Source organism: Phalangium opilio, unplaced genomic scaffold (genome assembly GCF_054372755.1).
Source record: "Phalangium opilio isolate 3A_F unplaced genomic scaffold, DU_Popi_V2 ptg000002l_1, whole genome shotgun sequence".
In the NCBI taxonomy this organism is placed as follows: Eukaryota; Metazoa; Arthropoda; class Arachnida; order Opiliones; family Phalangiidae; genus Phalangium; species Phalangium opilio.
The window spans coordinates 3,081,840-3,094,826 of NW_028324144.1; the positions used below are offsets into that span (position 1 = coordinate 3,081,840).

Genomic DNA, 12,987 nt, shown 5'->3' on the forward strand with positions numbered 1-12,987 from the left:
TCCCTTCCATGCTTTAACTTTTCCAAAATCAACTCTTCCAATCGCGGTTTTATTAAATTAGCGGGAATATTGACCACCCTATCTGGGTTTGAAACGTCGCGCAAAAACAAACTAACTCCAATTAAATTCTAAAATTGCCTTTAGCTTCAAGATATCTTTAAATTGGCCCATTACGCTTTTAGTTCCAACAGTTCAATAACAAAGCTGAGCGTGGTCAACTGAAGGGTGCGGTTAACGTGTTTGATCAAAAAGTATTACCCATAGTCCTTCGGATTGTAGATGCTAGAATTTACCTGGACTACAAAGTAAATGATATGGAATTTCTTGGAAATAATCGATATTTTAAATACAGGTATATAATTTGTATTTTCAAATTATAAATGTTATTTATCCTTGATTTTAAAAACCGGGTTTAAAAAATTATAGGTTCGCCAATGAGACTGAAATTAACTACGCGACAAATGCGGTGAGTTTAAATAATTTCTTTCGCGTTGTTGAGGCGAGATTTAATCAGGGTCTCGGAATTAAGAAACAGATTTTTGCCATTTCATTTCTTGTCAGTTGTGGTGCAATATAAAGAAGAGAAGAACCAAGTTCCTAATAATGGCGGATTATTTAAAACGATCCCTGAACATGAAGTAAATTCCATATTTGAAATTCTATTAGACGACTATTAATTTTGTCGAGCGAGAAAGAATCGCCTTAACGGGATAAATTAATCCTCGCTCGTTTGGTAAAATTGGTTCGCGAAAACTGAAAAACCCGACGGGTAAAACCGTCGAGTAGTGATTTCAGAATAAAGATATAAAGAATACTTTAATTTTACTCATAAAAATCTCTCAGTAACGATTAGACACTTTTATCATTTTGTCAATTCATTTAAAGGGTCCAGTGGGATTGTGTTAACATTTTAGAGAGAACTGCTAATTTCAATGTAAGTGATACGGAAACGCTTGGCTTAATTACCAATTTACAAAATATAAACATTTAATCGTCGCGATGGTTTTAGAAAACTCATATCTTCACGTTTGACACGCGACGCTCTTTTCTCGATGGCCATCTGGAATATTTCACCCCATCATATCCCTATGGAACAACCAACACGATTATCCTTTCAGCTGCAATGAAGAGAGCCACGTCCACATCCTTTTCCTTCTTAAACATGGACACCCCAGTAGATTTCACTCATTAAAAATCTACTCTACTCACTACCCGATCCATTAATTTCCATTCTCGGTTCAATTAGGTGTTGATTTTAATTGTGTCCACTGTGGTCATTCTGTCACTTTTACTCCTCCTTCACTCCATCGTAACAAACAAATACAAGTCGTTGCCCACCAAGAAAGTTGTCAAGAAAATGGCCCGAGAAACCCTGGAAAATGTTTGGGACAACGCGTCGCTCTTGTGCGCCGAACGTAAGTGATTAAGCGCACCCCTACATTTAATAAGAATTCACTCCCACACGAGCCAGTTTGGTGCGAGGGCTTCGATAACCAAAGATGGCTGGCCGTGGCTGGCTCTTTAATCACACATGCTAACTGTATGATTCTGTTCCCTATTTAGCTATTCCGTCCATTTTGCCCCACATTACTTGTCGTCTGCTCGCTTCGTCGTGGCTGATCGGAGTGACTTTCATTCTGTTTTACTTGGGTTGTTACATGCGGACGGAGTTCTCGACGGAAAGCTACAGTTACATCGACACCCTCTCGGACTTGATCAAATCGGGAGTTACACCAGCAATGACAAGGGACACATACAAATTCCTCCAAGTTTCGGTGAATGCCTTTCTGTATGTTAAGTTTCTTTATTCATCTGACCGTCTTTGACGCGTATCTACAGGAACCCCAGGACCCTGTTATTAAGGCATGGCTAGACGCACTCGATCCGAAGAAACTTAACGACGATATAATTCATTGTTTCGATGATGAGTTATTTCCCATTATTTCCCGGAAAATAGCAGCAATCACAACGGTCGAAGCGCTGATTGTTCACTTGGACCGTGACTTACCGGCGATCAAAGAAGGATTTTATTTTTCGAAACAGGACGTTTCCTTCGACTACCTACACACCATGTTCAACAGCTCTTGGGTGAAAAGCAGCCCGCAACTGCACGAGTCCCTCCAACTGAGGTTGGTAATGAATTTTATGGTAAAATTATGAAGGGGTTTGACGAATGTTCTATCGCAGCATAGCCGCGCCCTTTTTCGAAACGCAAGTTTTCAAATATATGGATTTTGAGAAACAATACAGGATTGAACAGCTCAAGTGGGAGAAACCGTTGAAAAGCGTGGCTGGTTTGGACCTGAGTAGCGTCGGCGTTCCTTTCTACTTTCTTCTCATGATGTTGTCGGGAACAGTAGCCATTGTCATAACCGAAGTAATCTTCAATTAATTGATTTGAAAGATGCGAATCAAATACGTCACTACAACAAATAAAATCACTTGATAATACATCCAAACTTTGAATTTAGAAATTTAGTTCACGAACGAAATCACTGCGTATTTCGATCTACTCTTGAACTTATAGGCGGTAATTATGCACTTATGACACGAATGCGATTAAATATTTTCTCACTCTCGTGTAAATTTAAATAAAATTAACTAAACTTGGCAAATATGGTTTTAGTTTCATCATGACACTCGCGAACAGAATAGTTTGTCGTCATTTCTATGAGTTTTAACTAGTAGAGAAAAAGTACGGAGTTTGCGTTCGAAATCAGAAATTATAGCGAAAATCCAAATTGAATTTCTTTTAAATAAGCGATACCAAATAAAGTTAAATCTTATTGAAATCTAAAATGTTATCGTTGATTTTAAAATAGCGTCAATTATGAAAGATGGATTTGAAACTGCTATTTAGAAATTGCTATTTAAAACTTTTTACACTATAGTTGTAGGAAGTTACAGATTTTGTATTTTCCTCTAAAAGCTGAGGGATGGCAATTTTTATAAGGGCTCATATCTAACGTTATATAAAAGATAAAAATTTGCTTATTAGTGAAATATTATTAATGTATTTAGGCGTACTAAGTAATAGACATGTTTAAAACTATACGATTTCAATAAAACTCGCCATTTAATGAAAAAGCTACCCAAGCGTTTTGTTTCTTCTTCATTGTTGAATTGTGTTTTGGAAAGATAAATATTTTCAAGTCGGAAACCGCTTTTCACCATATTAAACCTTTCACGTCTAATATTTTTAATTTTAGTTTGTTTTTAATTCAAAAATATTTGCCCGACTGTCGAGGCGCCACAAAAAAGTACTCATGGATTTCCAATAACTCCATTTAGGCAACGAGAGTTCTCAAAGTTATCCACCATTTCAATTCGAGACCTCGCAACAGTTAGTGCAGTCAAAGGTACAATCGTGTGCACCGATTACGTTGAGCGACTGGGCCATAGGCCTAATCACTTGACATAAATAGTGGTCAGTAACAATTAAGGCCCTATTGGACGTATCTTCTGTTATCATTGGTATAGTTTTATGTCAAATAAATTTCGAGTCGAAAATGTAACTCCAATGATATTACGCCCAAACTGACACAGTTTACAAGTTACAATTGCGTTGCTTTAAGGAAGACCCCCTAGATTTAATTAATAAACTGAAAGACAATGATTTCTAATTTAATTTAAGGGGTCATCCGTAAAACACCGCAATCACAACATGTAAACGGTGACCCTTTGGGCAAAATGTCATAGAAACAGTATTTTCAACTCAAAATGGACCATAGCACCCATTGTACTTCATTTGTCCTACCACCCTTTTTGTAATACTACGAATTATTTTGTACAACGGCCATCTTTGGAAAATGGCGGCTGGCAATTTTAAAGCCTTCTTTACAGAAAATCGTTACAACGGCAACATTAACTATATACTGGTAGACTATTTGGGGCGGCTTTGATGTTTTTGCTTTGAATTTAGCATCAGAAATTTTGGCGTCCCAAAATGTAATCGAAACACTCATTAAAAAGGAAAAGTAAGTTTAAATAGGGCAACACCCCAAGTTTTGTTAGAACGCTGAAAAGTATATTAAATAAAACCTATTACGAGAATAATTGCCTCAAGTTGCGCCAACTTTTGTTGAAAAACCGCCAAACAGTAAATCATTTAAATGATACGCAACGCGAGCCTGTTTATTGCGGAATTCAGTCTTAGAAAGGGTAAAAATTCCCGCACAAAACCCATTCCCTTCCATGCTTTAACTTTTCCAAGATCAACTCTTTCAATCGCAGTTTTATTAAATTAGCGGGAATATTGACCACCTTATCTGGGTTTGAAACGTCGGGCAAAAACAATCTAACTCCAATTAAATTCTAAAGATATCTTTAAATTGGCCCAATACGCTTTTAGCTCCAACAGTTGAATAACAAAGCGGAGCGTGGTCAACCGAAGGGTGCGGTTAACGTGGTGCATCAAGAAGCATTCCCAAATTACGAGAAATACCCAGATTCCAAAATTCTATTCAAATTAAGGCGAGTACAAAATGTCCTTATAATTTTTTTAAATTACTCTCTAAGTATTATTGGCAATCTCGTTAGTAATTTATAATCGAAAATCTATTAGCAATATTTTACAGTGTTTGAAGATTTCGGATTGTAGATGCTAGAATTTACCTGCACCCCAAAGTAAATGATATGGAATTTATTGGAAATAATCGATATTTTAAATACAGGTATAGAATTTGCATTTTCAAATTGCAAATGTTATTTATCCTTGATTTTAAAAACCGGGTTTAAAATACTATAGGTTCGCCAATGAGACTGAAATTAAGTACGCGACAATTGCGGTGAGTTTAAATAATTTCTTTCGCGTTGTTGAGGGGAGATTTAATCACGGTCTCGGAATTAAGAAACAGATTTTTGCACTTTCATTTTTTGTCAGTTCTGGTGGCGGTTTGAGAGCAAATCAACCCAGTTCCTAATAACGGCGGATTATTTAAAACGATCCCTGAACATGAAGTAAATTCCATATTTGAATTTCTATTAGACGACTATTAATTTTGTCGAGCGAGAAAGAATCGCCTTAACGGGATAAATTAATCCTCGCTCGTTTGGTAAAATTGGTTCGCGAAAACTGAAAAACCCGACGGGTAAAACCGTCGAGCAGTGATTTCAGACCAAAGATACGAAGAATACTTTAATTGTACTCATAAAAATCTCTCAGTAACGATTTGACACTTACCATTTTGTCAATTCATTTAAAGGGTCGAGTGGGATTTTGTTTACGCTTTAGAGAAAACTGAATTATATACTAATTCCAATGTAAGTGATTTACGACTAATACGGAAATGCTTGGCTTAATTACCAATTTACAAAATATAAACATTTAATCCTTACGATGGTTTTAGGACACTCATATCTTCACGGTAGACACGCCACGCTCTTTTCTCGATGGCCATCTGGAATATTTCACCCCGTCTTCTCCCTATGGAACAACCAACACGATTATCCTTTCAGCGGCCCCGAAGAGAGCCACGTCCACTTCCTTTTCCTTCTTAAACATGGACCCTCCAGTAAATTTCCCTTTATAAACACTCCGTTCACTACCCAATACATTGAATTCCAATTCGGTTCAATTAGGTGTTGATTTTAACCGTGTCCAACGTGGTCATTCTGTCACTTTTACTCCTCCTTCACTCCATCGTAACCAACAAATACAAGTCGGTGCCCACCAAGAATGTTGTCAAGAAAATGGCCCGTGAAACCCTGGAAAATGTTTGGGAGAACGCCTCGCTCTTGTGTGCCGAACGTAAGCGGTTAAGCGCTCGCTTACATTTAATAAGAATTCACTCCCACACGAGCCAGTTTGGTGCAAGGGCGTCAATAGCCAAAGATGGCTGGCTCTTTAATCACACATGCTAACTGTATGATTCTGTTCCCTATTTAGCTATTCCGTCCATTTTGCCCCACATTTCTTGTCGTCTGCTGGCTTCGTCGTGGCTGATCGGAGTGACTTTCATTCTGTTTTACTTGGGTTGTTACATGCGGACGGAGTTCTCGACGGAAAGCTATCAATGCATCGACACCCTCTCGGATTTGATCAAATCGGGAATTACACCAGCAATGACCATGGAAACATACAAATTACTCCAAGTTTCGGTGAATGTCTTTTTGTATGTTAAGTTTCTTTATTCATCTGACGTCTTTGACGCGTATCTACAGGAAGCCCAGGACCCTGTTATTAAGGCATGGCTAGTCGCACTCGATCCGAACAAACGTTTCGACGATTTAATTGATTGTTTCCGTGATGAGTTATTTCCCATTATTTCCGGGAAAATAGCAGCGATCACAACGATCGAACTGCTGATTGTTCACTTTGGAGAATCATTACCGGGGTTCAAAGGAGGATTTTATTTTTCGCAACAGGACGTTTCCTTCGACTACCTACACACCATGTTCAACACCTCTTGGGTGAGAAGCAATGCGCAAGTGCACGATTCCCTCCAACTGAGGTTGGTAAGAATTGTATGGCAAAATTATTAGTGGGTTTGACGAATGTTCTATTGCAGCATGGCGCCCTTTTTCGAAACGCAAGTTTTCAAATTCCTGGATTTTGAGAGCCAATACAGAATTGAAAGGTTCACTTGGAAGAAACCGTTGAAAAGCACGAGTGATTTGGACCTGAGTAGCGTCGGCGTTCCTTTCTACCTTCTCCTCATGTTGTTGTCAGGAGCAGTAGCCGTCTTCATAACAGAAATAATCTTCTACTAATTAACTTTAATGATGCAAATTAAAAAAGCCACGACACCAAATCGAATTTCTCGACAATACACAAACTTTGAATTTACTTCACGAACGAAATTACAGTAATTACTGCATGTTGCGATCTACTCTTGAACTTATAGGGGGTAATTATGCACTTATGACACGAATGCGATTAAACATCTACTCACTAGAGTGTGAACTTAAATAAAATTAATTAAACCTGGAAAATATATGGATCTATGGTTTTCGTTTCATCAAGAAACTTGCCGATAGAAAAGTTGTCGTCATCGTTATGACGCTTTCAACTGGTAGTTAAAAAGTAGAGTTGTAGTTTCCACGTAAAATTTGAAAATATAGAGCAAAATCCAATTTGAATTTCTTGTAAATTACCAATACCAAATAAAATTATACCGTATTCAAATCTAAAATGTTATTGTTGATTTATAGAAGCATCAGCAAAGATCGATGTTTTATAATGAAAAACGTTTCACACGAGTTGGAAGGAAGATATTGTTATTCCCAAAACATTTAAAAATTTTAAAATTATTATTATATTTATACGCACTAAATAATATACATATTTAATGGCTTTTATCAAATTTCACGATTAAAATTATTTATTAAATTACACCATGGTATTTAAAAATAAAGTTGATCTCTATTTATATGACACTTTCCCTTTTCCCTAGATTCGACCTTGAAAACTTTTCCAATTAGCCTTATTCCTGATCAGCGCCACTAGCGGATGGTCTGAAAACTACTCCCATAGAGTCTAGGTATATTTAAGCGGGTTTGCAGAATTTCCGTCAGATGGCGCGGCGTTCGAGCCACCTGGCGGAAATTCTGCAAACCCGCTTAAATATACCTAGTCTCTATGGGAGTAGTTTTCAAACCATCCGCTAGTGGCGCTGATTAGACATATGGCCAATTAGGCGAACTCTGAATATTTTCCTAAACAGAATATCGAACGCCTTTATAGAAATCAAGATTGATTTTTGGAGAAACAAGCCTTTGTCCCAAAAACCGACATGAATTCAGATTCAATATTGAATAATCACTCCCCCCCCCGTTGCATTAACATCCCGGGGAAGGGGAAGAGCGGGGGCTAGTATGACGTCATAGAACCCGGGAAGTAAAGATTTTGAAGCCCGGAATTTACACCCCCCCCCCCATATCATTACGTAAGGAACCCATCAAAAGCAAATTATTTATGAAATAAACAAATTCATAGAAAGATGTTTTTAAGCAAGATTATTTTTAGCAAATACAAATAGAAAATAATAAAAGGGGATGTAAGGGGTGCGTTAGGATATCTTTTCCCTAGTATGCATACAGCTAATTGGAATCATTGTGTACGTGAAAACCATTTTCACTAATTATTTGTATTTTGTGGGAAGGGCTAGATAGATTAATAATTAGGCATGATTTTGAATTATACCTCGCGAATTAATCTATCTCGCTACTTGTTACACCTTGCGCCCGTGCCTAGGAATTTGCGTTGCTACCAACCAATGAAATCAGAGTTAGATGAAAGAAGTCAGAATTTTATGAGGCGTGACGGATAGTAAGTTCTCAAGCCCGGCCCACAAACCCCAAGTAGAGATCAACAAGGGATATATATGGGAGCACAATGATTCCTAGTAGCGGTAAACATTCCTAGCTGGCAACCCATATAGGGAAATATTTACACGTTACGTCACTTCAAATCTTTTCTTTCAACTTGTAGTTGTAATTACGCACCCGCGATATGAATATGTTCTGCACTCGAGCGTGAACGCAAGTATAGCTTTTAAATCAACACTAAATTGTCTCGCTCTAATTAAATTCAAACTTATCAAGTCGAAATGTCATCATTGATTTTAACGCTCAAAACACTCCTGATAATTACAAGCGAAAACTTGCTTCAGAAAAACAGAGATAAGATTTCACACGAGTGAAGTTTACTTCACACACTGAATTTTCTTCTAAAAATTTAAAGATTAAATATTACCAAAGCATTTTATAAAACTTGACTTCAATTAATATTAACTAAAATACATTTATTCCAACCATAATCTAATTGTCATTAAATCTATTCATCGTTAAATTCAAGAGAATTTTGTGTCAATATTCTCCAAGTTATAGAACCTAACCTAAGTTTTAAACAAGATTTTTTTTATATCTCAATTGCTATATTTGATTTAAAAAAGCGTCAATCAAGTTAGATGGATTAGGAGTAAAATTTTCATTAAAAATTTTCACGCGAGTTGTAGGACGTTACTTAAAGACAATGATTTCTAATTTAATTCAAGGGGTCATCCGTAATACACTACAATCACAACTTGTAAACGGTGACCCTTAGGTCAAAATGTCATAGAAATTACATTTTCGACTCGAAATTGCCCATAACCCCCATTGTACTTCATTCGTCCTACCACCCGTTTTGGCATATTCTGTATTGTTTTGTACTACGGCCATCTTGGAAAATGGCGGCTGGGAATGTAAAAGCCTTCCTTAGGGAAAATCGTTTAAACGGTAACCTTAACTATAGACTATTTGGGGCAGATTTGTTGTTTTTGCTTTGAATTTTCCCTCAGAAATCTTGGCGCCACAAAATGTAATCGAAACACTCATTAAATGGAAAAGTAAGCTTAAATGGGTGCCTTTTGCTAAAACCCTTGAAGTAAGTTTTGGTTTGTTGATATCGAATTTTCTTAAGTTTTGTAAGAAACGCTTAAAAGTATATTAAATAAAACCTAAATGCCTATTATTTTGTCACGAACTCTATGAGAATAATTATCTCAAGTTTAAATAACTTTGTTCGAAAAACCGACCAAACGTAATGGTCTTTAAATGGTATGTAACACGAGCCTGTTTATAGCAGAATACAGTCTTAGAAAGGGTAAATATTCCCGTACAAAACGTATTCCCTTCCACGCTTTAACCTTTCCAAAAGCAACTCTTTTAACAGTGGTTTAATTAAATTACCAGGAATATTGACCACCTTCTGTGGGTTTAGAACGTCGCGCTAAAAGGAATAATAAAACTCCAATTAAATTCTAAATTGCGTCAAGCTTCAAGATATCTTTAAATTGGCCCAATACGCTTTTAGCTCCAACAGTTCAGTAACAAAGCGGAGCGTGGTCAACAGAAGGGTGCGGTTAACGTGGTGGATCAAGAAGCATATTACCCAATTGCGAGAAATACCCAGATTCCAAAATTCTATTCAAATTAAGGCGAGTACAAAATGTTCTTATAATTCTTTTAAATTACTCTCTAAGTATTATTGGCAATCTCGTTAGTAATGTACAATCGAGAATCTATTAGCAATATTTTACAGTCTTTGAAGATTTCGGATTGTAGATGCTAGAATTTACCTGCACCCCAAAGTAAATGATATGGAATTTCTGGGAAATAATCGATATTTTAAATACAGGTATATATTTGCATTTTCAAATTGTGGATGTTATTTATCATTGATTTTAAAAACCGGGTTTAAAAAATAACAGGTTTGCCAATAAGACTGAAATTAGGTATGCGACAATTGCGGTGAGTTTAAATAATTTCTTTCGCGTTGTTGAGGCGAGATTTAATCAGGGTCTCGGAATTAGGAAACTGACTTTTGCACTTTCATTTCTTGACAGGCCTGGGGCATTATAAAGAGCAAAGCAACCCAGTTCGATAACATGGCGGATTATTTAAAACGATCCCTGAACATAAAGTAAATTCCATATTTGAAATTCTATTAGACGACTATTAATTGGGGCAAGCGAGTAAGAATCGCCTTATTGCGATCCTTACTTAATCCTGGCTCGTTTGGTAAAATTGGTCCGCGAAAACGGAAAAACCCGACGGGTGAAACCCTCGAGTAGTGATTTCAGACCAAAGATACGAAGAATACTTTATTTGTACTCATAAAAATCTCTTAGTAACGATTTTCCAATTCATTTAAAGGGTGGTCAAGTGGGATTTTGTTTCCCGTTCAGAGATAACTGAATTATATACTAATTACAATGTAAGTGATTTACGACTAATACGGAAACGCTTGGCTTAATTACCAATTTACAAAATATAAACATTTAATCCTCGCGATGGTTTTAGAAAACTCATATCTTCACGTTAGACACACCACGCTCATTTTTCGATGGCCGACTGGAATATTTCACTCCGTCTTCTCCCTACGGAACAACCAACACGATTATCCTTTCAGCTGCAATGAAGAGAGCCACGTCCACTTCCTTTTCCTTCTTAAACATGGACACCCCAGTAGATTTCACTCATTAACAATATACTTTACTCACTACCCGATCCATTAATTTCCATTCTTGGTTCAATTAGGTGGTGGTTTTAATTGTGTCCACTGTGGTCATTCTGTCAATTTTGCTCATCTTTCACTCCATCGTAACCAACAAATACAAGTCGTTGCCCACCAAGAAAGTTCTCAAAAAAATGGCCCGTGAAACCCTTGGAAATGTTTGGGAGAACGCCTCGCTCTTCTGCGCCGAACGTAAGCGATTAAGTGTTCCCTAACTGCTGATAACAAATCACCTTAGCGCGAGCCAGTTTGGTGCGAGGGCTTCGATAACCAAAGATGGCTGGCTCTTTAATCACACATGCTAACTGTATGATTCTGTTCCCTGTATAGCGATTCAATCCGTTTTGCCCCACATTACTTGTCGTCTGCTCGCTTCGTCGTGGCTGATCGGAGTGACTTTCATTCTGTTCTACTTGGGTTGTTACATGCGAACGGAGTTCTCGACGGAAAGCTATGAATACATCGACACCCTCTCGGATTTGATCAAATCGGGAGTTACACCAGCAATGACTAAGCAAACATACAAATTCCTCCAAGTTTCGGTGAATGTCTTTCTGTATGTTAAGTTTCTTTATTCATCTGACTGTCTTTGGCGCGTATCTACAGGAAGCCCAGGACCCTGTTATTAAGGAATGGCTAGACGCACTCGATCCGAACAAACTTGAAGACGATTTTATTCATTGTTTCCATGATATGTTCTTTCCCATTATTTCCGGAAAAATAGCAGCGATCACAACGATCGAATTTCTGATTGTTTACTTTGGAGAATCATTACCGGATATCAAAGGAGGATTTTATTTTTCGCAACAGGACGTTTCCTTCGACTACAAACACACTATGTTCAACACCTCTTGGGTGAGAAGAAGTCCCCAACTGCACGAGTCCCTCCAACTGAGGTCGGTGAGAATTGTATGGTAAAATTATGAAGGGGTTTGACGAATGTTCTATTGCAGCATGGCGCCCTTTTTCGAAACGCAAGTTTTCAAATATCTGGATTTTGAGAACCAATACAGGATTGAACAGCTCAAATGGAAGAAACCGTTGAAAAGCGGGACTGATTTGGACCTGAGTAGCGTCAGCGTTCCTTTCTACCTTCTTCTCATGCTGTTGTCAGGAACAGTAGCCGTCGTCATTACCGAAATAATCTTCTACTAATTAACTTTAATGATGCAAATTAAAAACGTTACCACAACAAATCTAAATTTCTCGATAATACATCCAAACTTTCTATTTACTTCGAAATGTAGTACAAAATCCCTGCGTTTTGCGATCTACTCTTGAACTTATAGGGGATAATTTTGCACTTATGACACCAATGCGATTATTTACTCACTCGCGTTTGAAATAAATAAAATTAATCAAACTTGGCAAATATATGGATATATGGTTTTCGTTTTATCAAGAAACTTACCAATAGACTAGTTTGTCGCCATTTTAATGACACTTTTAACTGGTAGTTTAAAAGTAGAGTTGTAGTTTCCACGTAAAATTTGAAAATATAGAGCAAAATCCAATTTGAATTTCTTGTAAATTGCCAATACCAAATAAAATTATATCGAACTCAAATCAACAGAAATTATCTTCTACTAATGAACTTGATAGATGCAAATGAAATTACTTCACGAACTCACGACACCAAATCGAATGACTCAAATACATCCAAACTTAGAATTTACTTAGCTACTTATAGTTCATGAAAAAAATCACTGAGTGTTGCGATCTACTCTTGAACTTATTGGGGTAATTATGCACTTATGACAGGAATGCGATTAAATAATTACTGAATTATAATAAAATTAATTAAACTTGGGAAATATATGGATCTATGGTTTTCGTTTCATCAAGAAACTTGCCGATAGAAAAGTTGTCGTCATCGTTATGACGCTTTCAACTGGTAGTTAAAAAGTAGAGTTGTAGTTTCCACGTAAAATTTGAAAATATAGAGCAAAATCCAATTTGAATTTCTTGTAAATTGCCAATACCAAATA

The 12,987-nt window shown here is 37.0% G+C and overlaps 2 protein-coding genes across 3 annotated transcripts in view; one reads left to right on the plus strand and one right to left on the minus strand.

The window, feature by feature from the left end:
- The window catches only part of LOC149718273 (uncharacterized), a 134,707-nt gene that overhangs the window by 108,400 nt on the left and 13,320 nt on the right, over positions 1 to 12,987 (minus strand). The gene's annotated exons all lie outside the window — the stretch shown is intronic.
- Positions 5,983 to 7,059, plus strand: LOC149718274 (uncharacterized). The gene is made up of 3 exons (XM_089859596.1): positions 5,983 to 6,099; positions 6,163 to 6,452; positions 6,510 to 7,059. Exons 1-3 carry the CDS (start codon positions 5,983 to 5,985, stop codon positions 6,709 to 6,711), a joined length of 609 nt encoding a protein of 202 aa, XP_089715722.1. The 3' UTR covers positions 6,712 to 7,059.